The sequence below is a fragment of the Manis pentadactyla genome, chromosome 3, assembly GCF_030020395.1.
Source record: "Manis pentadactyla isolate mManPen7 chromosome 3, mManPen7.hap1, whole genome shotgun sequence".
NCBI classification, from domain to species: Eukaryota; Metazoa; Chordata; class Mammalia; order Pholidota; family Manidae; genus Manis; species Manis pentadactyla.
In genome coordinates, this window is record NC_080021.1 from 214,691,062 (window position 1) to 214,718,906 (window position 27,845).

Sequence of the window (27,845 nt, forward strand, 5' to 3'; positions counted from 1 at the left end):
GGTTTGAACTGGCCAATGGGCGAGCTGCCGACCGGGTGTCGGAAAAGGCGGCGGAAGCGGGGAGGAGTCGCCGCCCGAGCTGGATCGCATCCGCTGCGGCGTCTCCATGGCACGACCCTGGCCTCCGATTTCAACGAGTTCATAAGGAGGCGTTTCTGGGCGCAGCCGTGTCGTTCCTGGTGAGAGGCCGCCGGCAGGCGGGACCCGCGCTGCGCGGATGCCGCTGGGCCCGGTGCTCACGGGCGGGATGGTCCCTACCGGGGCCCGCTGCCCCTCCGCCCCCCACTGTCTCCAGCCCTCGGGCGCGCTCGCCCGGCTCCGGTCAGAACCTGGCCCCGTGCCCCGCCCCCCGGCGCGGGCTTTCTCCTCCGCTAACGGGCAGGCCGGGCGCCTCTCTCCTCACCTGGCCACCGGCAGGGCTGCTCTTGCCTCTGCCGCCCTCCGGCAGGGCGTCGCCCTTCTCTCTATGGGCAGAAACTGGTCCCCTCCTGCCCGCTGGTGGGTGGTCGTCCCTTCTCTCCGCCGACGGTGGCTGGCCCCGCGCCCTCCGAGAGCCCCCGGTGGGAGTCGCCCCGGCCCGGCGGGCACTGGCCCGCGTTTCGTAGGCACGCCGTCTCCCGGGCACCGCCCAGGGCCGTCTGACCCGCCCGAGCGGGTTCACCCGCGCAGGGGCCTCCTGTCCCGCCCCGCTCCCGGCACAACCCGGCGTCTACCCAGCCCTAACTCGGAAGCTGAAGCCCAGCGGCCGCTGCTGAGCGCGGGAGCATTTCCCCTGCGCCGTCGGGGGTGCCCACCCGCGGCCCAGCGCCCCTTTCCCCCTTCTCCTAGGGGACAGTTTCCCTGCCCCGCCCCGAACATCCCTCCTGCTCCCTGCGCCCTTTCCCGCCCTTTGGGGCCCTCCTGGGGCCTGGCGGTTCCTGCCCTTCACGCAGACCAACCAGCACCGCAGGCTTTCCTCTTGGTGGCCACCCACCTTCCCTCCGGGGTGGGGCCCGGGCGTGGTGGCCCTTTCCCTCAAAGTTCTGCCCCCCGCCCCTCCCCGGGGAGAGGGAAGCTCCACCGCGCCCCACCGCACCCACCCACCGCCCTGCAGGTCGCTTAGGCTCTGCTGTCTCCCCCCCACTTTGGCAGGACAGTTGCTGTGCGACTTGGACAGTAGAGGAGCGCCTCCCAAGTTTTCATCCAACTGCCACCCCCAAATCTTCCACCCTCCTCCCCTCAGGACATTTGATGCCAGGCCCCTGAGAGTCTCATTGACCATCCCCCTCTGGGTCCCCCTGAGCAGAGCCTGCTGACCCAGTTGCCCACCTTTGTGGCTTTGATGCCTGGCCATGTCTGCCTCATCCTCAGGCGGCCCCCCCAGGTACTGCCAATGTGGGGGGGCACCTCTGCCGAGGGCAGGGAAAGGTGGTCAGGGGCCCTAAGGCCAGGCTCGCTAGAGGTTCTCTTTTCAGCCACTCTGTTCTGAGTACTAAAAGTCTGGACCAAACATTTAAAAACCGTTTTTAAGGGGAAGGAGGGAAAAAATGCACGTGGACAACCTCAGCTCTGCCTTCCTCTGGCCCTCCCTCCCAAGTGCCCCGGCTCTGGTAGTAAAAAGGGTCCTCACTGTTGTCTGGAGTACAGGCTCAGCTCCTTTGTGAAAGGAGGCAAGGTGTAAATAACAATGATGCAGGAGCGGGATGCTGTGGCGAAGTGGATGGAATCCAGGTGGTTGGGCAGGAAGGTGCTGAGGGAGATTTCCCAAATCTATTGGCTTTAAGTGGACAGAAATGTTCTGAGTGAGGAGGGAAACAGAAACCTGTTCTACTCAGATTCGGTGTTCCTTGGCTACCTGATCAGTAGGACTCAATAATATGCTTTTCTTTTTTATCAAGGTGGGATAAGCAGCAAAGTGCATGCTGAAGTGCTCAAGAATTTTTGTGGTGCATTTGGATATTGTATTATTTTCCCCAAGTATTTGTTGGGGGGGGAGTGAGGTCATATTTGGGGGCTGTCAGGAGGCAGTGGGATGGATCCAATGGAATTTCCAAGCCTCTTCCTGTCCTGGAATTCTTGGGTGTACTACTGCCAAATTTTGGAGATTAAACTTTTGCTGTATTTGCAACTCTGATGATGGGGCTGTTCATGTATAAGCAAGGTGAATAAGCATGCTATGAAAAGAACCCCAGAACAAAAATAATCCTGCTTCGTAGGAGCTTAAAGGGTAGCAAGTGGAATATTTCAGAAAAGAGTAACTTTTCATCCTCTTAGTTGAATATTTGTTGATTTTATGAATTTGAGTCACAGGGACTCGCTTCTGAGCTTGTTGCTTTGTCTACTTATGACATTCATCTGCTGAGCATTTCTCCAGGGCCTCCTCTGCTCCAGGCACTACTCTCTTGGCCAAACTAGCACCTTGGCTATGGCTCACATGCCACCGCCTTTTTGTCGCGTGACAGGATGACAGCTGGACATTTCAGCAAAAGGTCACAATATGTGTGATACGTTGGCAATTTAAAAGGCCAGCCCTGCGAGTGCCCGTCACCTCCTATTTCCATCCCACTGCTGGGCACGCCATGCATGTTTGGTGCTTGTGTAAAGGGAGCCAAGTAATTACAGACTGGTTTTCCTAGCCATGAACTTATTTAGTCACCATATGTAGAGCATAAGTTTGGGAGATCTAAGAAACAGAAGAGCCCTGGTTTTCTGCTTATAATCTGGTTCTTGTGCCCAGGTACAGGTTTCCATCGTGTGGGAAGAACGGAGTAACAAATCTCACGCAGAAAAAGGTCCTGAGGACACCTTGTGGTGCACCCAGTGTGACTGTGACGGTATGTGACGTGCATGCGGAGCAGGTCTCTGCCGGAAATGCATCTGCACCTCTCTCCCAGGAGGTGTCCTGCCCTGCGGGCACCGCTGTGGCCTGGCTCTCTGCTAGAAGCTTTCATACGTGCTGATTAATTGTTGGGGTTTTTTTTTTTTGCCTGTGGTAAAGCCTCCAGATATGAGGAGGTTGTCTTAACTTAAGCCTTCCAGACAAATTCCAAAACTCTTTAGAATAGATTAAAAAAAAAAAAAAGAAGAGGAAGAAGAAGAAGATAAGAGTAAAGAATGGGGAGAGGGGACAGGAGCTGGCAGGTGAGGGGTATGTAGCTCTTTTCTTTAGAATCTATACAACCTTCTCATCTCGGCATTTCGCCTGGCTTTCTGTTTTCATTGGATTACCTGCCCGCTGCCTGATTCGTTTTGCATCCTAACCATTTTGTGTGTTTCCCACGCTAATCCTTATGCCCCTTTCAGGGGTCGGTGTGGCAGGCTTCACCTGCTTTCCAGCTGTGCCGCACTGACTCTAAGGAGGAGCTGTGCATTCCAGCAGGCTTAGAAGGAAATTCAGCTCTGAGGACCCCAGGCCCAGCTTTGGGCTCCTTTGTAGAACCTGTGGGTCTTACAAACCCCTCTATCTTTAGTGGGCCTGGTCTGCCAGTTGGTCTTCAGCTGGGATCTCCGCAGCAGCCTGCTGAGTGGTGCTCCACCTTGGTTCCTGCCTGCGTGCTGGTAGTTGGTAGCTGTCCTGCTTGCTTGGTGGCTAGGCTTTCAGGGGCCCCCAGAGGCTGTGAGCTCTGTTTTTTATGCCCAGTTTACTCATCCACAGATCAACCTTATTTGTGTTGTCCTCCCCTGCTTGCCAGAAGCGAATCATGAAGGACCGCTCTTCAACTCCCCCCTTACATGTTCACGTGGATGAGAACACTCCTGTCCATGTCCACATAAAAAAACTCCCGAAACCATCAGCGGCCAGCAGCCAGGTAGGAGCATGCCAGTGGGGCCAGGCAAAGGCTGTGGAGCAGGGTGACGCTGCCCGGCTCAACCTCCTCGCGCTTCTAACAACAAAGGTTTGAGAGACAAATGCACTCACTTTTGAGGTCAGTGCCTGATCAGAAGGTAGGCGGGTCTGTCATCCAGAAATGGCAGCAGTTGCCTTCGTCAGAGGAGACTCCCCTGCAGAGTTGGAAGTGGCTGCTACCAGAGTGACGCCACAGCCAGCTGTGTGGGGAAGTGACCCTGGGTTTGTCCCTTTCCACAGAAATCTCATAAGCGTGGAATGAAAGGGAACACCGTGAATGTGCGGCGGAGTGTCCAGGTGAAAACCAAGGTACCTTGGATGCCCCCTGGAAAATCATCCGCCCGGCATGTGGGATGCAAGTGGGAGGTAGGCTCATTCTTGCTCAGGCTTTTCTTCTCGGACTGGTCAGTTTCTAGCAGGCTTCAAAGTCGGTATGACTCCGGGTGGGCTGTAGCTGTTGAGGATACCCAACTCGGTCCTGTTCACTGAGTGCCTTGCTAAACCCTGAGAGCACGTGCATCTTCTTGAGTCCTACAACACTGTGATGTGGTAGGTCCTGCTCTCCCAGTTCCCAGATGAGAAAACCGAGGGTCGGAGAGATGGATTCTCATAGACAGGAGCAGAGCTGGAGTCAGGATTCCGGGGGGTCTCCTAGAGGTGGTACTCTTAGCCTCTCTGACTTGTATTGTGAGGAATCCCATGTCTTTTCCCACGGAACTCTGACAGTATCTAAAACATAGCTTAAAATACGTATAGCAGAATGTACACACCCAGGAGAGCATCCCCTCTTTTGAGGGAGTCCCCATAAGAAACCGTGCATATAGCTAGTGCCTAGATGTCCTCAAAACTACTTTTCGAAGAATCTCCTGGGGAATAATCTCCTTCAGTATTAGTTGTCAAGGTGCCAAGTGTACTGTTGTCTATTTTTAGCCACACCTCAACGTGTCTCTCCATCCATCCATTCAGTCCATCTGTGCGGCGATCCATGCAGCATTACCCTTATTGAGCCTTGTGCCAGGCACTGTTGGGCACTGGGGGTTACAGCTGCAAACTGGCAGGTGTGCCCTCATGCTTAAATTTTAGTCAAGGGTAATGAAAACACTCCATAAAACAAGGCCTTTTGGCTGTGTTTTAGACTAAAATCTCATTATTGGGGCAAGTAAAGGATTTGAGACTGCTTTAAGATGATGATGCCTGATCTACTTTGAAAGATTTAGTCTTTTTCTGATAGCTTATTGCCTCCTTTTTTTTGATAGTTTATTTTAAAGTTAGAAATATAAAATACAAGCAATTACTCATGAAGTCACACTTCATGGTTGTTTGACTCCCTGATTTACCAGTTTTTTCTCGGAGATAAAGGGAGTTTGGAGAATTCTGGGGAATAGAAAAGAAGTATTCTGGCCCCTTATACATATACATATCTGATGTACAAGGAAGATTGGAATTAAAATACAGTCTTTACCATGTAAATATCACAAGTAACTAGTGATGTGTCAATTAAAAACAACTTTTAAAAACAAACAATAAGCTATCATTTTTATGGAGTGAAACAAGTTGAAAAGATTACAAAGATCTGTTGGCAAGCACAGGGGGGTCAACGAACCTTTGGACACAGTTTTGAGAGGACTGTAAAACCAATGGCTCTAGAGGCAATTTGGCACCATCTCTATAAACATTTATTCTATAGTTTGCATCTTGGAATTGATTCCATAGTTTTAAATTTAGGATTTAATCTAAAAAAAAGTCACAGAAGAGGACAGGGATCATGTATAAAGATGGTTGTAATAGAAAAAACTGGAAGCAATTTAAATGTCTATCAGGAAGGTATTGGTTAAATTATGCAACAGCCATACAGTGGAATACCCTGCAACCATTCCATAGAGTGAGGTAGATATTTAAACATGAAAATGAAGCTGGAGCCACACAGCACGTATCATTTAGCCCTATTTGCACAATAAAGGACTTCTGTATGTGGCTGTTTTTATGTGTAATGGGTATATGGGTGTTTTTATGTGTAACATTTTCTGGGAGGATATATAGGAAGTGGTAAACTGATTATCTCTGGGCTGTGAGGAGCTTTAATGATTCATTTTTTATTGTCTGGCTTTCTTTGTAACAAACATACTATGTTTTATAATTAAAAACACTTTTTTAAAAAGTAGAGACTTGGTTTTCCAAATACATGTCAAAGATATGCCACTATGGAAATTGACTTTCCTGTTTACATATGTTGCTAGGAGCTGTGGTCCCTTCTGAAAAACTCAGTGTCCACTACCAGTTCTGGGGCCACAGAATCCTAGAAATGGAGGGGTGCAGAGAGGTGACTTGGCATTTCTTAAACAGTAGTTGTTTTTCATCCTGTCCTCTTGAGCAAGCTATCCACTTCCCAGGAGCCCTCCATGTTTCTGGGAGGACACAACCTGACCCTTTCCATGATGGACATGGAGAAAGACCCTACAGGGAGGAGATTTGGGGTGAGCTGAATGTGGAGGACCCCAGAAGCTTCTATGTGCATGTGGGGATTCTTGTTTGGTTTTTTAAAACTCCCTCTGGTACACAAGATTGTCTTTGGGAGAAAGAAGGTCTTTTTTTTCCTCCACCTATTGTTAAAAGTGATCTATCTTTATTACAGAAAGTTGAAAATAATAATTCTACTACTATAATGTGACCATAATTAAGTTTTGAAAAGTTTTTGTTGAAAAGTACAGGAAAGTACACACATCAGAAGTGTGTTGCTTGATGAATTTTTACAAGTGGAATACCCCTGTGTAACCATTACCAGCTCAACCCAAAGCTCCTCTCTGGTCCTGTTCTCATTACTGTTGCCCCTGAGGGTAACCACTCCCTTGAAATATTTTGGTACATTTACTGTCAAATTTTTTTCTATGCACAGTTTTGCTGTTTCAAATATTATTATAATTGTATTGTCTACATATTTTCCTATCATCCTTTTAAATATTAAAATAACTTATTTCTTATAAAAGCAATGCATAGTCATTGTTGAAAAATTAGAAAATGCAAATCAGCAAGAGGAAGAACGTAAAAAAAACACCTATAATGCCCTCCCTACGAGGAGACCGTGGAAACCTCCTTGATCTTTTCTTACGAATAGACTCATTCTTTTGATTTTTGTAACAATAGGGTTGTATTTTACTTATCGTTGTATGACATTCTTTCTTAACATATTTTGGCTATGTTTACATTGCACATTTATTTTGTAAGGCAGTATTCCATTGTGTGTGTATTTGTGCCGCTATGTATTTAAACTATACTATCTTGTCATACATTTATCTGTATCCTTGCCTTGAATTTAAATGTCGATTCACATTCTTAGATACCCTTGATAATTCCCTAGAAATAGAATTGCTGGGATAGAGGGTGCATCCATTTTTAAAATTGTTTGCTATGAGTTCTGCTTCTTTGACGTAACAGTTATATCCTTACTGAATACCCCTTTTATTCCTGATAGCTGTCATCTTCTCCTGGAAATTGGTACAGAACGTTAGCCACCTCAGCTTAAGAAGAGCAAAGAACTGTACAAATAATGAGGCATAGCAATTACTTAATGCACCAGAATAAACTTATCGAGTGAGAGAGTCAAGTTCAATATATCAAAACCCATGGAAACCCTGGCCCCTGTATTAAAAGATCTTCCTAAAGTCTTAAAAGTAGAGTGTTTAAAACCAGATGTATGTGTTTTTATGCTGATGTATTTAAATAGATATTTTTCTAGATACCATACCATTCCATCCTTAAATTATTCAATATGTACTTCTGGTAATATTTTTCTACATAACCAAAGTTACAATGATTAGTCCTAAAAACCTCATTTCTTAATATCATATAATATCTGGTCCATATTTGAATTTCCCCATTTGTCCCTAAAAATACTCTTTATAGCAAATTTGTATACCTTTGCAATTATCCACTGTCTTGTATTCATAGTCATTTAAAAGATATATAAGAAGTGGTAAACGGTGATTACCTCTGGGCTCATGTATTCATAGTCATTTAAAAGACTTGACATACTTCACTTCTGTCTTAGTATATGTAAATATCGATTGCCGCAAACTCTTGCCAATTTGTTATATCCTTATTTTAAACTTGACACTGTAACACAGCCTTTCTACTTCTCTGTTAGAAAATCCTCAAAAATGTCATTTAAATATGGGTAGGTAATATTCCATCAAGACGGTGCAGTGTGTTCTTGCTCCTGGGGTCCCTGTGGTTGGCGCCTCAGTGGCTTCAGCTCTTCGTGCTAAAGCCTCCAGTGGACAGTGGGCGTGGTGGGACTGATGACTGTGGTTTTGCCTTATGAGTTAATGTGTTTCTCCCTCCTTTCTATCAGAATCCACCTCATTGCCTGGAGAACACACCACCATCTTCAGAAAAGCTGGTCTCAGTGATGCGATTAAGTGACCTCTCTACTGAAGATGACGACTCGGGTCACTGTAGAATGAACTGTTATGATAAGAAGATTGACAGTCTAATGAATGCGGTCGGTTGTCTCAAGTCTGAGGTGAGGGACGAGGGGGGCTGGGACAGCTTGTGCCCCGAGGATGTACGGAGCTGCCCAGGTGGGTTCCCTGTAGACATTTCCTTCTGGCTGCCTCTCAGCAGGCTTTGGACGCCCCTGGGGAGGCAGCTGGGGCATCCTGGCATCCTTCTCCTTTGAACACTTAGCCCAGCCTGGCCCTGACCTCCTGACCTGGCCTGGTGCTCCGCAAGGTTGGCCTGGTTTGATTTTTTACAAGAGTAAATGAAGCCAGTGATGGTATTGTTGCAAGTTTGGAGGTGAAGTCACTGGACACTGGGGCCTCTGCTTTCCATTTTACACAAAAGGTTAAAAAAAAAACAAAGCCCCAAAGAAGTGAATGAAGTTTGCCCTCAGTTGCTGGGCTGTGTCCTTGGATGGGATACGGGAGCGGAATTGGAAACAACCTGGAAGCCCAGGGCCCCCGACTAGAAGTTGGCAGAACTGGCGTGAAATCCAGGTCTTGACCGCTAAGGTGGACCGTGCTTCTGATCCTTCACCCTGCACCTGGGGACCTCTTGAAGAACCTGGGGTGGGCTGCCTGGCAACAATCCCTGCTTTCTGCGTAGCCCGCAGCACGTGGGCCTTTTGTGACATCTCTCCTTCGGTGTGCCAGCTGGTTTGTATCCGGCCTTTGTCCCCAGCCAGCAAATCACCGAGGCTCTCAGTAATGAGGAAAGGAGAGGAAGAGTACCTGCCAGAGAGTCTTTGTGACAGTTAACTGAGATTGCTCCCCCAAGAACTCAAGCTACCCAGGCAGCTCTCAGTCAGAAGCACCCTTAATTTGGTCCACAGCAGTGGGCCTAGCGATGTGGTGGGGAGGAAGGGCCTCCTCTCAGTGGCTCCTGCCCACATGCCCCACGCACAGGTCAAGATGCAGAAGGGTGAGCGCCAGATGGCCAAGAGGTTCCTGGAGGAGCGGAAGGACGAGCTGGAGGAGGTGGCCCATGAGCTGGCCGAGACCGAGCATGAGAACACGGTGCTGAGGCACGACATCGAGCGCATCAAGGAGGAGAAGGACTTCACCATGTAAGGGGGCCCTGCCCCAGAGTGTCAGGCTGCCCCAGCCCTGGGAGTGGAGGGCAGTGGAGGAGCAGGCCCAGGCGCTGTCCCCGGGTTAGAGTCTAGCCCAGGGTGGCAGCTGTTCAACGCAGTTAGGTACCTGCCGGCACTCATGCATCATAGTGTGATGGCAGAGGCTGAGCCCCCAGAGTGCAGCTGTGGCAAGGGGAGGGCGCGGGGACGTGTTCCTGGGAAAAGCACGTAAGGCGAGTTCTGCAGGACAGCTAGGAGGTGGGCATGTGGGTGTGGGGGAGAGAGCACGCTCCACGGTGGGGACATTGTATGTGGAGGCCCTGAGCTGGGAAGGATTTGCGACTGAGAAAGGAAAAACAGCCAGAGTGAGGTGGACACTGGGCGCAAAGGGTAAGGGATGCCACGGGTGTTGGCAGGGCTCTTAGTGGCCCTTTGAGGAATCTGCATTGAAGGCAGTTGGAAGCCATGGAAGGGTTTTCAAAGCAGGTGTGACCAGCCTTGGGTCCCGTGTGGAGAGCAGATGGGGGCTCAGAAGCAGATCTGAAGATGCTGGTTAGTAGGCTGTGGCAGTGACCAAGGGCACAGGTGATGCCAGCAGTGGCTGTCTAAGAGACAAGCAGGACTACAAGTGGCATAATGTCACACGGCGGCCCTGCTGTGGTGCCCAGGTGTCCTTTCAGAAGGCCACTCCAGTCAGAAGAGCCAGCCGTTCCCCCTCCCCCACTGTTCCCTGGCCAGATGAGCCTTGCAGGGCATTGTGAGGCAAGCCTCAGAGCTCTGGGCGGGCAGGGGCCTGGAGGGCTCACAGGGCCCTGCTTCATCTGGCCCCAGACTTCAGAAGAAACACCTGCAGCAGGAGAAGGAGTGCCTCATGTCCAAGCTGGTAGAGGCTGAAATGGATGGAGCCGCTGCTGCCAAGCAAGTCATGGCCTTGAAGGACACCATCGGGAAGCTGAAGACGGTAGGTGGCAGGCAGAACAACCCAGCCTAGGACAGAGCCCAGAGAGGGTGCAGCTGCAAGCTGGGGTGGGGTCTTTACACAGTCATCAGGCTGACTTTATGACATCTCCAGGCCAGGGGAGGGCACACTTAACTCCTTGGCCCCCAGCCCCTACCCACCACTCTCACTTCCGGGGCCTCACCCTTAAGGATGACCACTGGTAGCCAGAGCCTCTGAGGAGACCTCAGCATGGGTCTCCTGGGAGCACAGCGAGACGCACATGCGTCTGATTCCTGTAAGTATCAGCCGTCGTCTGATTCCTGCAAATATCAGCCAACAGCTGTCGTGCTCCTCCTGCACCTCCTCCAGGAAACCTGCCCTAACTACTTACACACACCAAGCTCCCCAGCCCCTTTCCCTACTTGTCGTTTTCAGCAGACTTGGCTCCTGCCCATCTTGCCAGGTCTGCCTCCTCTCTGGCCTTGTGCACAGCGCCGCTCTCCTTGCGTGGGCTTCCTGAGTTCCCCGTGGGGCCTGCCTCTGCGGCCTCCTCCCCACTCCTCCTATACCTTGTAAGACTGCCTGCTGTCTTCCAGGAGAAACAAATGACCTGCACGGACATCAACACCCTGACGAGGCAGAAGGAACTTCTCCTGCAGAAGCTGAGCACATTTGAGGAGACCAACCGCACGCTCCGGGACCTGCTGAGGGAACAGCACTGCAAGGAGGTGAGCTCTGGCCAGGCCTCCCGCACCACAGCCCATCCACGGAGCCCTAGGCTCCTCGTCTGAAAAGAAAACCCTCTTGGTGCGTGACCTGAGGGGGCCATAGGAAGACGTGCTGAAGTCGCTGGCAGTGTGCTGGGCACAGGTGGCAGGCGTTGCCTCGGTTGTTGAAGCTGGACGTGGTGGCACCGGAGGGACCTTGGAAGTCAGTTGGAGGGCAGTGGGGAGTCAGGGTGGGGTTCAGCCCATTCCAGGGATCACGTGGCAAAACGGGGAGCGTGCTACACCTGAGCTTTGGTGCAGTAGCTGAGTGACTGATGGCCCGTGGACACACGTTAGTCTCTAAAATCTGCTGTATGTTAGCGTATGATTCTGGAAAGATGGACAGTATCAACAGCTGCTTCCTATTTGGTTCAAACCAAAGGGATACCAAGAGTCTCAAAGAGCCCATGCTGATGAGGTGATGACAGTTTTCTTAGTTTAATCTCTTTTTTTGTTATTCAGCATTGTCAACTTCTCTTTTAAAAAAATAGCATTTAAAATAAGTAAAAACCTTTTTCATGTAGCTAAATCCCTCTTGTGTCTCTTTGGGTGGCAGTGTCATCTCCCTCCCCTCAGAGGGAACCTTTATCTCGAATCTGATAGTTCTTATTGCTTATGTTTGTATTCTGAAGCTGCATGTAGTATTGTTAAGCATGTTTTCAAACTTTACATTAATGGTACTGTTCCATGTATCTTCTTCTGAGTTTGCTTTTTCACCCTATATTTTTGAGATTCCTCCATTTTTATCCTTGAGGCCTGAGCAATTAATTTTCACTGCTGTGTTCCATTTTATGACTGTACCACAATTTATCTCTTCTTTATTGATGGAGACATATTTTCAGCAGTTTGCTGTTAGGAGCAGTGTTATTTTGAGGATTCATGCGCCCTATCCTGGTGTACTTGAAAGTTTGGAGGATATATTTTTATCAATTTTACTAGTTATAGCTAAATTTCTGTCTTAAAATAGTATACCTGTTGGATTTCTGGTTGGTGTTCTCGGGTGCACAATTTTTACCTCTCTGGGCCTTGGTTTTTTCACTTATAAAAGGGGAACTGCACAGACTGTATGAGAACTTGAGATGATGCATGGACAAGGGGTTTGCATACCACCTGGCACTCGATAGGTGCTTGGTAAGTGGCAGGTGCTGTTGCTTATTGTCCTGGGACTGGGGCCCTGAGAAACCTCTTGAAAGAAGAGAGGGGATGCAAACTCAACAGTCCAAGCAGATTTATTGCTGAACCTGAGAGGGACCCCTCTGTCCAGGCCAGCAGAACAAAGGAAAAAAGAGGGCCTCTAACAGCTCAAGAGGCTTTTTATGGCCAGGGCTTTGGGCGGCTCTTTGAGGGAGGGGTCAGGGGAAAGGTGGGCTTGTGGTTCGCTGACGTGTCCTCTGGAGGATGCTTGTAGCTTAAGATGAAACCTAGTTCTCTCTGAGATGGTGGGTGGGCTTTTCAAAAGGAGGATTCTATCACCTCTTCCTACCCAATTTTGTTCCTTTATGTTCTTAGTATCTATTATCCTGGAATCCCAGCATCTCCAGCTGGAGATGAAGGGTGGGCTACCTTAAACTCCCACCCATAGTACGTGCTCCCTGTTTGTTCTAGGACCTCATCTCCTACTGCGCATGTGACCCTGGGGACCACACCCCCATGTTGGGGCTTACTAGGGGGTACTCAGTGTGGTGGAGGGACTGCTTTGGCCTTGAGTCGGTTGGCTTAGGGTCCAGCTCTGCCATTTCCAGCTGTGTGATCTATGGAAACTCACTTCTAGCCTCGATCTTCTCATCTGTAAAATGGGTGTAATGATAGTGTGTATGCCCTTGGAGTGTGGGATTTGGTGAGATCACGTGACAGTTTGTTTAGTGTCCCAAAGGAGGCTCTGGGGACGCGGCCTAATGGGCAGCAGGAGCAGCTTCAGGCTCTAGGTCTCTGGCCTCAGCTTTCATCTCGTGTTGTCTCCTCTTGTTGCTGGAGAAACCACAATGCTGGCTTCTGTCAGTTCTAGGTGCCTGGGAACCTGTGGGACCAGGGAGCCCTTTTGGCTTGTGAAGGGGCCTGTGGGCCTGAGGTGGAAAGGGAGGTGCTCGGGAAGAAGAGCAGAGACAGTTCACAAAGACACCCGTGGGAAAATGGGCAAGGGGTGAGCAGGCAGTTCCGAGAAGAGGAAGCACGAATGGCTAATGAGCATGTGAGTGATGAGAGAAATGCAAAGTGAAACAGCAGGAGTGGTGCCGGCAAAGACTGACAGCAGGCAGCGGCTACCGGGTGCTTCCGTGTCCTGCTGGTGACCGCGTGAGGAGGTGCAGGCCCTTCGCAGAGCATTTCAGCTGCCACACATTACAACCCTTCCAGCCCAGCTGTTCCTCCTTTTCTTGGTATCACCCTAGACAGATACTTAGTACTTGTCCAGCAGTGTCCACTGCTACAGTGCTGCTATTGCAAAACCTGGGAAGCACCACATTGCCTGGAAGTTATGGGAAGAAGGTAAAAATCCCATGGTGCATTAGAGACAGAAAGCAGACTCGTGGTCGCCTGGGGTTGGGAGGAGGGGCAAATGCAGACTGACTGTTAACCAGGTACCTGGTCTCCTCTTGGGGTGCTGACAGTGACTCTTCTGGAACTAGATGGTAGCGATGGTTGCACGATATTGGGAGTGAACTATATTTTAGTGTATTTTAATATAATATCCATTTAGTATGTTTTAATATATCCATTATATTGAATATTATACTTAAAAATGGTTAAAATGGTGAAGTTTATGTTGTAAATATTTTACCTCAATTTAAAAAGATAACAATGTAATATACCAAAAGCCTTTGAATTGCACATTTTAAATGGGTGCCTCGCATGGTATTTAAGTTTATATCTCAACTAAAGCTGTTTTTAAAGAGTCAGGTGCAGCACAGAAGTACAGCCTGATGTCAGTTTGGTGGAATGACACATGCCCTCCATCCCCCGTCCTCCCAAAGAGAGCATTCCTCTGGGTGTGGCTGTACATAAATGCAGAGAGGAGAGTGGCAGCGTATCATCCAATTAATAAACCATAGGATGGGGCTTGGGAGGTGGTGAGGGGGCCCTTAGCTTTGTTGGTGTTCACTAAATATATTATGATAAGGATGTAACTTGTTTAGTACTTCAATGATTAGAAATACAATTTTCAGATAAGGAAAAGGGGCCTTTTAGGATGTAGACCTCCTGGTTTATCACTTGCTTAATGATTTGCTTTCCTTTTGCCTTCCCTTGAAGGATTCTGAAAGGCTGATGGAGCAACAAGGAGTGCTGCTGAAACGACTGGCAGAGGCGGACTCGGAGAAAGCGGTAACAGAGGGCACCCCCGGCGCCCACCTCGCCCACCGGTCCCCCTACTCCAACGGGTTTCAGGTGACAAAGCTTAGAGGTTCAGTGGCGGCAAGAGGGCTGAAACCCTGCTCTGTTTTCTGAGTCTGTTTCAAGATCTGTAAAATGGGCTGATGTCCCGTCTGCCACCTGCTCCACTGGGGCTGGTCTGGTTGGTCACCTGAACCACCATGCCAGACACCAACATGAGGGATGGAGGTAATGATAACACACTTATAAATAAATCATCAGAGTCTGTTACCTCAATTTCCTCATTCATATTCTGGATTAAAAGTCAGTCATCAAAAGGTAGATACTTTTTGACTCATTCCAGTTCTAGGAATCTCTCCCAAGACAGCAAAGCCTAAGTTCCTCAAGATGTGAATGGATGTAAGAAAGAAAAGGGGGGAGTGACCCACGACCAAGTAAATCTGGGAAACAGCTGGCTGGGCCTGATCAAAACGTTCAGCAGGTTTCTTAACTCCAAGACCTTTCAGAGCCTTTGATATATTAATGCCCACTGAGTCTCAGAGAAAGAAGACAGAGGTCGTGTCTCCCCTGTTTTGGCCCTTGGCCCTCAGTGCCTCGCCAGGCATCACTGGGGGAAATTCAGAAGGAACAGGATAATTCCGAAGCCTTTATTCTCAGCTGGAGAGGCCTTGTCAAATTATGACACATCAGTACATTGAAACATTAAGCTGTGGTTTCAAGAGATGTAGAAGATTTAAGCACGTTATGGTAAATGTAGGATCATAGGTTATGGAACAAAATGTACATAGGACTTTTTAAAGTCTGTTAACCATGGTTGTCTCTGGGTGGGGGATTATGGAGAGTCGTTAGCCTTCTTTGTATGTGTTAACGTTTTCCACAATTAACATTATTTAAATTGAAAAATAAACGCATGTTTATTGTTTTTAAGAAATGTTGGCCCTGGCGGCTGGACACTCAGAATAGCGTCTCTCCTCTCTGGGCTGGGCCTCCTTGCCTTTCCCAGGGAGCTCACGGCAGTGTGTGTTCTCCCCAGCGCCTGCTGCTACTGCTGCAAGACAAGGACAAGGAGGTGGAAGAGCTCCTCCGGGAAATACAGTGTGAGAAGGTACCACCCCCGACAGCTGCCCCTTAGGGGCCAGTAGAGCTTCATGGGTAGACTGTGCTCTGGAATTGGAGACCTGGGTTCAAATCCTCTCTTCGTCCCGTTTCCCGTCTCTCCAAAGGCTCAAGCAAAGACAACATCTGAGCTTTCCAAGTCCATGGAGTCCATGCGAGGGCATTTGCAGGCACAGCTTCGGTGCAAAGAGGCAGAGAACAGTCGCCTGTGCACGCAGATCAAGGTGCCTGCTGGCCCAACAGTGGGGGAAGGAGGGGGTGGGGCATGGCAGTCCAAGGGCGGGGCCTGGCCAAGGCTGTCGCAGCTCGGGTAGGTTTTACCCCCAAGGGTGAGGGCAGCTGCTGCCGAAGCCCTCGTGTTTCAGAGAGACTCTGGGACAGCAGCAAGAGTCATGGAGAGAGAACTCCTGGAGGTCTTGGGTGTCCTTCCCAGCAGAAACCAGGGTGGGAGCTGTGCCCGGAGCCAGTCACTTAATCCCGTAGGCCCTCCGCTCTCCTACTCCGTGGGGAGGGGATGGCTCCAGATGCTGCTTGCATCTGTGAGCCAGGGACCCTCTGAGGTCACAGTGCTACTGAGTGGCAGGGATAGCTCTGACCACTGTGCTGGGAGTTCAGGGAAGGCTTCCAGAGGAGTTCTGGCCCAACATTAAGACCCAGTGGGTTCAGTGATCCGGAGAAGGATGTGGGGAGCTGGGAAGAGCCTGCAGCTCTGGCCTGTGTTTGGAGCCTAAGCCCCCATTTTCACTGTCCCTCTCCTCATTCCCTCTCTTCTCTGGTCCCCTCCTCCCCCTCTCTCCCCTTTTCTCTCTGCCTTGCCCTCCCTGGCCTTTCTTGTCTCTCTCACCCCCTCCCCGCATCTGCGCCCTGGCCGTGCCCTCCCAGAACCTGGAGCGCAGTGGGAACCAGCACAAGGCGGAAATAGAGGCCATCATGGAGCAGCTGAAGGAACTGAAGCAGAAGGGAGAACGAGAAAAGGAGACCTTGAAGGCGGCCATCCGAGCCCAGAAGGAGCGAGCAGAGAAGAGCGAGGAGTACGCCGAGCAGCTGCACGCGCAGCTCGCCGACAAGGTAGCAGGCCAGCCATGGTGGAGGGAGGGGGTGGCTGGCTGAGCAGGGAGCCGGTGGGCAGGCGAGCGGAGGTGCTTTGGGTGGGCGGGAGCGGCCAGTGGGTGAGTGGAGGGATGGCGGTGGAAAAGGGAATGAGCCGTAGGACAGGTGGCAGGGAAACGGGAGGGGAGTAGGAGCTGCGTAAGTGAAGGACGGTGCTGGGCAGGCGGCCGGCTGGAGACATTTGGGGGGACAGTCTAGCCACGCCGTCACTGTGTGGGGGAAGGCAGGATAAGGGTGTATGTGCAGACAGGGTACATATGGTCACTAGCAATCCACAAGCAATGGCTGGGCTCCCACTGTCACCCTTGGTGCTTTCTAGAAAGGGATTTGCAGGGGTGAGGGTTGTCCTGGGTGAGCTCCCTCGGCTTCGGCCGTGACATAGGCTGAAAGGTCCCATTGTCCCATGTGCCCAGGATCTTTATGTCGCCGAAGCTTTATCCACCCTGGAGTCATGGAGGAGCCGCTACAACCAAGTTGTGAAAGACAAGGGAGACCTCGAACTGGAGATTATTGTCCTGAATGAGTACGTCTGCGCAGGAGAGGGCTGTGGGCTGTTAGAGAGAAGTGGGTGCACAGGTGGACGGAGCCTGGCAACCCGAGGCAGGTCACCTCACCCTCACGGCTGCCGACTGGTCTCCACTAGTCAGGGGCTGCGCTGGGCTGAGCTATGAGTGGCCCTGAGCTGGGATTTCTGGTTGGCGCTGGGATGCAAGTTCCAGCTCTGGTCCTGGGGTCCTAGCCCCCTGGCATGCACTGTTGGGGCCAGGCTTCTCTGATCACGGAGGCCTAGGTCTGATGCCAGTGCCTGGGCCTGAGATGTGTGCCAGTCTGCATAGTGTGGGAACCAGGTGCATCCCCATTCCTGTTCTTAGGGGATGGGACGGTGGTAATCCCTGTGTCTTTCTCTGTCCTCTGCCCAGTGACTGCCCACCCATCAGTAGGGCAGAGATGTGACCTGGGAGTAGAGGGGAAAAGTAGCCTCAAATTTCAGGTGACTGAGCTCCCCTTTCTTGCCTCTGGTGAACTGTCAATAGCAGCCATTCAAACATTCTCAGGGTCAGCTGTATTCATGTGTTCATTCATTTAAAAACATTAATTGAGCATCTACCATATACCAGCCTACAATGCTGGCTTTGGGGTTACAGCAGTAAAAGGACTTTAGAGTTCCCTGCCCTGGTGGCATTCTCTGCCCTCGTGAAGTTAATGTATATTCTAGTAGAGGAGATGGGTTACGGAGACCTGAACTCCCTGGGCTAAGGATGGGTCACAGGAGAGCTAATTTAGTCTCCAGGTCAGGAAAGCCTTCCCTGAGGTATTGTCTTTTGCTATGTTCAACTCAATTTAGCAAACGTGTGCTGAGAACCTGCTGTGTGTTGGGCCTTAAGCCAGGTGCTACCCTCAGAGCATTCCCCATATAGTGGGATGTGTGGTATAGATGAAAGGGGTTAGAGCAGAGATGCCCTGAGGAAGGAAGTCTGAACTGGGTTTTTAGGGGTTAATAGGAGTTTGCGAGGTAAAACAACATGTGTTTGCTTGGGCCTAGTCAGCACTCAGTAAATATTTGCTGAATGAACTATACTTGATAATGCACACTGTGTAAAGGTTCTGTTTTGGGTCTCTGGTCAGGAGTATCTCACAGGAGTATCTGTGAGCCCCACTGCTTCTGTGAGGCCAGTCTCTTCTTGGATTACGGCCCACTGAGTGGCTGATGGGAGGAGAAGGTAGCAAGGGCAGGGAAGCAGCTGGTTCCTGAGTTGGCCTCTTTCCTCCCTCCCATATACGTTCATTGCAGTTCCCACCTGTGCTAGGTGAGGGTTCGCATATGTGAACCAGCCAATCACGGCTGCTGCCCTTAAGGGTCTGGGAGACACAGGCCCAATATGGTAGGTGCCTGAGGGAGAGGAATGCCTGGGAGTGTCCCTAACCACCAGCCTGGGAGTTTTGTCCTAACTTGGAGACCTGATGGGCTAAGAGATCCAGGGGGTGCCACGGAGAGCTGGGAGGAGGTCACGTCTCTGGTCCTTGTCTTTTGGACATATCTTGGCGTTGGGGAGGGTCAAAACAGAGAGGGCTTCTGGAGGGGCGGTGAAGGTGATCTGAGAGGTGGGATACACTAATGCATGAGCGGCAGGGCAGGACAGTGGCAGTGACGACCGGGGAACACTTGGCTCCACTCCACGCAGAGACCTGGGCTCGTCATCACACGCACAACTGATTTGGTCTGCTTTTACTTTTCCACCTTCCAGTCGGGTGACAGACCTTGTAAACCAGCAACAAACCTTGGAGGAGAAGATGCGGGAAGACCGGGACAGCCTGGTGGAGAGACTACACCGGCAGACTGCCGAGTATTCTGCATTCAAGCTGGAGAATGAGAGACTAAAGGTCTGCCGGGAGAGCAGGGGCTGGGACAGCTGGGTGGCGAGCATGAGGCGGATGGTGGGGCACTGCTGGCTGGACCCCAGAGGTGACCACGAGGGTCTTCGGAGGACCTGCAGGCAGCAGTGGGGTTTAAAGGGTGTGCTCTGGAGTCTGAAAGGCCCGGTGCAAGTCTTAACTCTGCCTCTGTGGGCTGCAGGATCCTGGGTGAGACAGCCGCTCCTCGGTTGCTGCAGTTTCCTTAGTGGAGAAACTGAGGCCCTTGTGGGCATGTGGAATGTGTGTGCGATGCTTAATCACACACGTCCAGCCCATGCACATGAAATAGCCCTGACTTTGAGCTTCGCACAGTCGGTATTATTTCCCACTTTTTTGAACTTCCATCCTCTTAACCATAAGATGGTTATCTCCTTTTTAGAATAAAGCAATAGAGGCTTAGAGTTTTTGGCCAAGATTTTTCCCTTGGAGATGTTGGGAGTTGGGGTTTGAACCCGAGTCTGATTCCGGAGCTCTAGCTCTGAACCGCTCCCTACACGCACCCCAGCATAGCAACAGCATGGCGGGGAGCACCTGAACAGACCTTGACATTTCAGAGCCACAAGCCGTCTTGGTTTCTAATTGAGCTGGGCAGTAAGGTCTAGCTAAATTTTTTTTAGAGAGAGAGAGAGAGAGATGTGTGTGTGTGGTTTATATAATCTATTTATCTTTTTTTGGTTAAGAGTGATTTTAAGAGATGGTACGCACATCCTAGAATTTTCATAAGGTGGACACATTTGGTCCATTACTCACCCTGATCCAAACTATACCAGCAGTGACCTCTCCTGGTTACACACAACCCTGCTAGGGTGACTATGATCCTGACTTCCATCACCACAGTTTAGTCGGCCTGTTTTTGAACTTTGTGCCTGGCTTTTACTCAGCACTGTGTTCGTGAAAGATTCACATTGTGTGTGGCAGTTACTCATTCAATGCGATGCAGTGCTCCATGGTATGAATTCACCACGATTTATTTATCCAGAATCTGCCATCAAGGGACATTTGAGTTGCTGAACATCTTTGTACATCTTTTGGTGCACATATTGGGTGTATTTTACAAGTTAAATATCTTGAGGTAAAATTAGCCAGGTCATTGGGTGGTGTGTATAAATGCAGCTTTGGTAGACATTACCATTCAATAAAGTAGTTGTACATATTTACACTCCCAACAGGGGTTGTGAGAGTTTGGTATTGGGGGTCTTTTTCCCTTTAGCTGCTCCGGTGGGAGTGTAGTAGTGTGTAATTTGTTGTAGTGCAATTGCTGGATAAATTAAAGACAACCTCCAAGTCCAGCAAGCAGTCCGGGATTAGTCACAGTGTGGTCTTTCTGCCTAGTGTAATACAGTTTGGCCATCCACACTGATTGATGTCTGTGGAAGTGTATTTTCTTAGGTGATGCAAATACAAAGGCAAAATGTGCTCATACAGAAATGTGATACGGAAGCATATGCTTCCCCAGTTTTTTCCCCACCACTGACATACACGTTCACACATGGACACAGCCATTCACCCACTGCTTCTGCAGCTTGCTATTCTAATTCAACCATATTTCTTGAATATCTTCTTAGGTCAGGTTTTTTTTTTTTTTAAGCTTAATCTCTATTACATGACTGTTATTATTGTATTGAGGTACCATGATCTATTTGGTCCCATCTACTAAGGTGAGCCTTTGGGTTGTAAGAGCACATTTACTGACAAGAAGTAGATCACAACATAAGTGAATAATTGAAACATAATTGAAACATCACAACATAATTGTTAACTGAAAAAGTATGCTGCAAAGCAGTAAATCCAATGTAATCCCATTCTTGTTGGAAAAAAGTCTATATTCAACTACAATGTATGGCCATATACCAAGGCATCATGTATCATGATTCATTTTTCTTGGTCTTACTCCACATTCTTTAGTAATTATGCATTCCTTTGTAATAATAATAAGAAAACATGGGGTCATTTAATTGCATCTATATTCACTTAAGTTGCTGTTAAGTAAGGAAAACTGCTGCCATGGGTTTGAGTTTGTGGGGCTTCCCTTTGCCAACTCCTTGGAGGAGGAGCTGAGGGTGAGGTGGCCACCTGCTCTGTAACCTTCCCTTGGTTACTCATGAGCCACCCCTTCTAGGCTAGCTTCACCCCGATGGAAGACAGACTCAGTCAGGCGCACAGCGAGGTCCAGCAACTGAAGGCATCGGTTAAGAACTACGAGGGGATGATCGACAACTACAAGAGTCAGGTAGGCCCCTTGGGCCGTGGCCCTGCGTCCCAGTAGGCTGGGAAATTAACCCTGTGGCCTCTCCAGGGAAGGGTTGAGTGTGGAGGTGTTTTTCACTAAAGTCTGGCTGCGTCCAGGATGGGCTGATGCTTTGTTCATCCCTAGGTGATGAAGACCAGGTTGGAGGCTGATGAAGTGGCTACCCAACTGGAGCGCTGTGACAAAGAGAACAAGATCCTGAAAGAAGAGATGAACAAAGAGATTGAAGCGGTACTGCTTCCCTTCTCACTTTCCTCCCCCCATTTTCACATCTGTCCATCTGCCCTTCTTGCTGCCTTTGCCCCTCCCTGATTTGGACACAGATGAACAAAGCTTCCTTTTGCTGAGCTGGTCCAGCCTGACCATGCATGTGCTCTCTCTCTTCTCTCTGGTCTCCTCCCTTCTCTCATTCATGTTTCTTTATGCCTTTTTCCCTCCTGGTTTTCTTCTTTCTCTAATTTCCTTAAAAAAGTACAAATCTCCCCTGCCTGGAGCATCCGAGTGGATTCAAACCCACATATATACCAGGTCTTAGGCATACCTGCTTCAATCTGCGTGGTACCTTTATTTTGCACCAGGTAAAAATGTGCCTTCTGTCCCCTTCTCCAAAGATCATGATTCTTCTAGAATGTTTGGCTGTCTAGAAGAGGGATATCTTAATAGTAACCTTGGAGATGGGCTGAGGTCAGGCTCAGCCACTAGCTTGATGTCTGACCTTGGGCAAGTCATGGCTGCTGTCCAGAGCTCATTCTCCTTGTTAACACAGAGGGGGACTAAAACTGGCTGGTTCTTACGGTTCCCTCTGACCTGTGGCATTGTGAGGGCCTTCCTGAGGGCTTTGGGGTTAAATTAGACTTTGATCCTGACTACCAGTTTCTAGATGAAAGGCCTTGGGCAAGTGGCATTCCTCCTTGCTCCTTAGTGTCCTTGTATGGGGACAATAGCACCTACTTCATAGGTCATTGAATGAATGAGTGGAGTAATTCAGAGAGCCCTTAGGACAATACCTGTTTTCTGGTGTTTGCTCTGTGGTTATCTGATGACTAATTTAGTGGCAGGCTCCAGGGGCAAGTCAGGGCCGAGTGTGTTCCCCAGAGAACAGCTGGACACCCTCAGTGGCCTGTGGTGCGGGCAGGCTGCCCTTTAGACAACAGATCTTGCAGGACCCTCTTCTGGGGACTGAGGGCGGTCCTGCCCTAATTCCGAAGGACTCCACCAGCCCCAGCAGCCAGGTCCTTCCCAACAGTGGACTTTCTCCCCCCACTGCAGGCACGGAGGCAGTTCCAGTCCCAGCTGGCTGACCTGCAGCAGCTGCCTGACATCCTCAAGATCACAGAGGCCAAGCTGGCAGAGTGCCAAGACCAGCTGCAGGGCTATGAGAGGAAGAACATTGACCTCACAGCCATCATATCAGACCTGCGCAGCCGGGTAAGGGACTGGCAGAAAGGGTCCCACGAACCGGCCCGAGCAGGGGTCCGCCTACCAAGATGAGCTGCGTGCCCCCCAAGGGAGGACCACTTCTTTCTCTTGGCCTCCACTCTCTGACAGGAGTGAGCTCTCATCAGTGCTGTGCAATAAAAGTCTGGTGTGCCACATGTCTCGCGTTTGCACAGTGATTGTGGTCACAGGAGCCGCCGCTGCCCTGCCGTCGCCCTGCCCTGGCCCTCCACGTCTCCACCTGCCTCCGTTCTTTGCACGCCGCTGCTGCCCTCAGCCGAGCGCCCACAGACGGCAGGCCCCACGCCTCAGCGTTTCTTTCCAACTTTCTCTTGCTGTTGCTGCCTTTCCCTACTCTTAACAGACTGTTGCTTGAGATTCTGTCCTGAAAGAGGGCTCCCTCTGGGCTACTGGAGCCATACCCACAGCATCTACAGAAATCCTGTGTGTCTCTTTTGCAGTGTGACCTTGGGCAAGACCCTTCCCCTCTCTTGACCTGCTTCTCTGTAGTAATAATACAGTAGCTACCCTTTTTTGAGCATGTGTTCTGTGCTCCTGCACTCTCTCAATTAATTCTCCCAGAAGGTTGTGAGGTGGAGGTATTCTCTCTGTTTTAAAGAAAGCCGCTGAAGGGGTGAGTAATTTCCTGAGGTCACAGAGTTAATGCTTAGTGAACAGGGCATGGAACCCACCATCTCTATCTGGTTCCCCAAGACCATGTTCTCAGTATTCTTGAACGCCTGCCTTCTATTGAATCTGGGCATTCTCAGGGCCTTTTGAGCCCTGATAGTGGAGGTTCTGCATAGAGCAGCCCTCTGGATGAACTGGCCAACCTGAAAGACTTGACAGATTTCCTATTTCCTGGCCCACACTTGTTCCCAGTTAAGGAGAGGATGAAATCGATGGTACCAACAACATAACTGGTAAAGCTCTGTGGGGTGTTGTGTGGGCCAGTTAGGCCTGCCATCTGCTTCTGCCTTATGTCCGCCCTGGATCCCACTGAGTGGCCTCCTCTGATCAAGAAAGTATTGTAATGGTTCTGGAGGATCGAAGCTGGCTTCTCCGGGTGTGGGAAAGCCTTCAGTCACGGGACTGGGGCCTAACCTGTCCCTGCTCCTCTCTCCTCCAGGTTGTGCACTGAGACCTGGATGGCTGCTGAGGGCAGTGTGCCTCTTTCCTGGGTGTGGATGACAGGTCACAGGGAGAAGGGAGGGCTGTTCCACAGTTCTTTCACAAACCAGTCTGTTCCTGTCATTTTAGATCGAACATCAGGGGGACAAGCTGGAGATGGCGAGAGAGAAACATCAGGCTTCCCAGAAGGAAAATAAACAGCTGAGTCTGAAGGTGGATGAACTGGAGAGGTTAGAGGCGCCTGGTCCCATCTCTGTCCTCTTCCTAGGACCTGAGACTTTCAGCCACTTAGCTGCTTTGGGCTTAGTGTGCGGAAGTGTTTGAGGGATTCAAAGCCCTGGAAGGTACTAGGCAGACCTCAGAGGAGAGCTGCTTCCATTATGATGGTGAGCATTGTGCAAGGAGGGCAGTCTCTCAGCCAGGGGGACACTCCGTAACAGTGTGATCAAGATCAGACCACCCTGAGGCACCATCTGTCAGAGGGGTTCCATCCAAGCAAACCAGCAGGGCCGGTATGCTGCAGAGTGGGGCATTTGCCCCCCATATCTGCTCTCTGTTCCTGATCATCCTTCCCCAAGACCTTTCTGATCTGATTCTTCACTGGTACTTAAGGACTATCGGAAGCTGTCAGAGGTGAAGAATAGTCCTTTTGGAATCAGAATCCCTGGCCTTGGGTCCCAGCTTGGCCACATAACCTGCGCTGTGATGTTGAGCGAACCATTTAATGCTTTTGAATCTGTTTACTCATCTTGAGGTGGAGATCAAGGTGGGGATAACAAAAATCTAGCTCCTGCGGTTATTGTGCATCTTCAGTGAAATAATCCTTAGAGGGCTTATTACAGTGCACGTTGCTTGACATACACAAGTGCCCAATAGAGTTAGTGTATGTTAGTTGGTATTATCCCAATTTTAAATATGAGGAAACTGAGTTTGGAGAGAGGTTAAGTGACTTGTCCACAGTCACCAGCTGCTACCTGGAAAACCTGGAACTTAGGCCCCTAACCTCCTCCAGAGCTTTTAGCATCTGTAAAAGGAGGGCTGGAGCCTCAGTTTCAGAGGTGAAAAGGCCTGAGTTCCTTGGGGGGCTGTCCGGACCTCAGGTGGCTCATGCGGCCTCCAGGCAGGGACCGCACTCAATCTCCTCCCGGGCTCCATCTTTGCTCTGTTCTGCTGGCCTCGAAGATGCAGCTGGATTCAGCAGGACGTGCAGGGTTCCTTTAACTGAAGGTGTTCTGGAAGTGCAGTTGGGACCTTGTGTATACATCAGGATGCCCACACCTGCACCATGACGGGTCACAGAAGTCCCTTTGCTAAAGGAGCCAGCAGTGAACAGGTGAAGCTGAGGGCATGGGTTTTGGTGACAGACCTAGCAGCGCTCCTGAACTTGGGCCAGTGACTTTTACCTCTCTGTGGTTCAGTTAATTCATCTATAAAGTGGGGATAATGATGGAACCCACCTTCCATGTGGTGACACGCACGCTTAGCACAGCCCGAGGTACGTCTGTGCTTCCCTGCGTTTCAGACAGTCCTCTAACCTGCTGCTCCAGTAACCCAGTTCCTCGCCGCCTTGCTGATCAGCAGATTTCTTTGCTTTATTCCTGTGGTTCCTTGGAGATTCTGTCGTGAGGAGAGCCCTGGTCCAGGGGTGACTGGCAGCCCCCTGGCGGGGTGGAACAGACAGGCAAGGGTATGAGCAGGATCTAACTGAGTACTTTCACCTAGGAAACTGGAGGCGACCAGTGCCCAGAATATCGAGTTCCTACAGGTGATTGCCAAGAGAGAGGAGGCCATCCACCAGTCCCAGCTGCGGCTGGAGGACAAAACACGGGAATGTGGGACCCTGGCAAGGCAGCTGGAGGGTGCCATTGAAGATGCTAGGAGGCAGGTCAGTCTCAGTTGTTTTACCAACTAGCTCTGGGACCTTGGGCAAATTGCCTGTTTTCTCAGCCTATTTCCCCATCTGAAAAATGGGCATATAGTAGCAATACCCGCCTCGTGGATTTGTCGAAAGTATCAAATGAGGACTTGGCACTTTATTCACCATTGCTCATTTAATTGTCACCAGCATGGAACTCTAGTTTACAACCTTAGGTGATGACTAGTGGGCATTGGGAGAAGGTGGTAAAGCTGGGTTGTAGAAGCTGCCCCCATAGTTAGCTCCCACCCTGAGGCCCAGAGAACTCCTCACAGTGACGTCCAAGGACTTTGTGTGAGACCAGACAATGGGAGTGGCCCAGCCTTCTCTCTGCCAGGTGTTCCCATGTCATGTCAGCCAGTCCCACCTCTGTGCTTCCTGGGCAGGTGGAGCAAACCAAGGAGCATGCAGTCACCAAGGAGCGTGCAGCTCAGAACAAGATTCTGGACCTGGAAACGCAGTTGAGCAGGACTAAAACCGAGCTCAGCCAGCTGCGGCGGAGCCGGGACGATGTGAGTCAGGCTGGTGGGCAGGGGCAGAAGAGAAGCAAGTGGATTGAGATCTAGCTTCCTGAGGCCTCCAGGGCTAGGTGTTTGTTGTTTTTATGAACGTGACATGGTTTTATTTTTCTCCAATCACTGTCCCCATCCCTTAAGGATATCCCAGGCAGATCTTTTTTATGCCTTTATTTAGATACCATTTACATGCCATAAAATTCACTTCCAAAATTGTATAATTCAGTGGTGTTTACTGTACTCATAGAGTGGTGCGATTATCACCACAATCGAGATTGAGAATATTTTCAGAAAGAAATAGTTTTCTTAGAACCACGTACTGTTAGCAGTTACTCGCATCCCCCTGCTCTCAGCCCCTGGCAACCGCCCGGTGTCCGGCTTTGTCTGTCCCGGACATCTCCCACACTTGGCCCCCACTGTTTGTCCTTCAGGCTGACCGCCGCTACCAGAGCCGGCTGCAGGACCTGAAAGACCGCCTCGAGCAGTCAGAGAGCACCAGTCGCAGCATGCAGAACTACGTCCAGTTCCTCAAGTCATCCTATGCCAACGTGTTTGGGGACAGTGCCTACACTACCTACCTGACCAGCTCTCCCATCCGCTCCCGATCTCCTCCTGCCTGAGGCTGCCAGTCTCGGGCCAGGAGCCTGATTGATACCATGGGATCTAAGGAGTTGCTAAAGCCATATTTGGAAAGCCTATAGGTTTTCTTCTCTCTCCCAGTGATGAAGTGTGTTCAGGATTTTGTCTTAGCTCCTGGCTTCAGAGAAGTCCCTAAGGCAGCGGGGGATGTAACAGAAACCACTAGCCCTCTCCTTTCTGGTAGAGTCGCCTGATGGAGGTTTTTGATTACTTTGACAGGCCTTCAGTCTAACCACTGTTAAGGTACCAGAGGTTAGCTCACTGTGACTTTGCTCATCCCTTTCCTGAGAGGAAGTCTGGACTGGACTTTTCCGTGCAGTCCCTAACAGTGCTCCTCTTTTTAGGAATTTCTTGGGTTTTCTCTGACCTGAGCCAGCAGGAGCCTCCAACCAGAGGTCCTCACCACCCATCCTGGGCCGGGAGCATGTTGTTCCCTTGCTGTTTATTTCATAGGTTCGTGTTTACCCCAAGGCCCCCTTCCCTAGCCCACTGGGCACCTCGTGCCCAAGTTTCCTTGAGGCCACTTGCCCCCTGGCACTTAGACTCGAGAGCTCCTGTCCAGTTGGCCTTTTAAAAGTATAATCCCAATCTCATTGATTTTTGTTTTTCTTTGCCAGGTTTGTATCTGTGGACTGCATTTATTCTTGAAATATGTTGTTTTACAAAAAGCTTCTATAATCAATATTTGAGGCTCTGTTGCATGGTTTCCTTTACCCACCCCATCCCTTTTCTAAAAATGATTAAGTCAAATGCTGCAGGAGACTAGTAAACATTTTTATGGCACTTGGTACGCGGAACATGAGGCTTTTCCTTTATTTTTTTCCCGAAGTCTATTCTTTCTCTTTGTGCGCCTTCATATCATAATCCTGAGATGAATGGAGAAAACAGCA

At 50.1% G+C, this 27,845-nt stretch overlaps 1 protein-coding gene across 14 annotated transcripts; it reads left to right on the plus strand.

Annotated features, from left to right (window-relative positions):
* On the plus strand, nucleotides 1-27,743 carry ODF2 (outer dense fiber of sperm tails 2). Of its 14 annotated transcripts, XM_036913732.2 has the most exons (22): nucleotides 71-179; nucleotides 1,286-1,363; nucleotides 2,717-2,813; nucleotides 3,672-3,788; nucleotides 4,067-4,192; nucleotides 8,175-8,345; nucleotides 9,229-9,389; nucleotides 10,227-10,356; nucleotides 10,932-11,063; nucleotides 14,349-14,420; nucleotides 15,463-15,534; nucleotides 15,653-15,769; nucleotides 16,428-16,613; nucleotides 17,069-17,178; nucleotides 18,902-19,037; nucleotides 21,190-21,300; nucleotides 21,445-21,549; nucleotides 22,588-22,746; nucleotides 24,016-24,116; nucleotides 25,609-25,771; nucleotides 26,188-26,313; nucleotides 26,748-27,743. In XM_036913732.2, exons 2-22 carry the CDS (start codon nucleotides 1,332-1,334, stop codon nucleotides 26,934-26,936), a joined length of 2,613 nt encoding a protein of 870 aa, XP_036769627.1. In that variant the 5' UTR covers nucleotides 71-179; nucleotides 1,286-1,331; the 3' UTR covers nucleotides 26,937-27,743. The 14 variants fall into 14 exon arrangements, with proteins under 14 accessions (XP_036769620.1, XP_036769622.1, XP_036769621.1 ...); XM_036913725.2 differs by lacking the exon at nucleotides 1,286-1,363 and having other exon boundaries at nucleotides 1-179; XM_036913727.2 differs by lacking the exon at nucleotides 1,286-1,363 and having other exon boundaries at nucleotides 1-179; nucleotides 4,067-4,135.
* Nucleotides 27,744-27,845: the final 102 nt, after the last annotated feature.

What these genes read in the sequence shown, in the direction of transcription:
- ODF2 (XM_036913725.2), top strand. Translation starts at nt 16, where the DNA reads ATGGGCGAGCTGCCGACCGGGTGTCGGAAAAGGCGGCGGAAGCGGGGA. An exon ending in GCGCAGCCGTGTCGTTCCTG is followed by an intron (nt 180 to 2,716) that starts GTGAGAGGCCGC and finishes TCTTGTGCCCAG; the next exon opens with GTACAGGTTTCCATCGTGTG. An exon ending in AGGCGGACTCGGAGAAAGCG is followed by an intron (nt 14,421 to 15,462) that starts GTAACAGAGGGC and finishes TGTTCTCCCCAG; the next exon opens with CGCCTGCTGCTACTGCTGCA.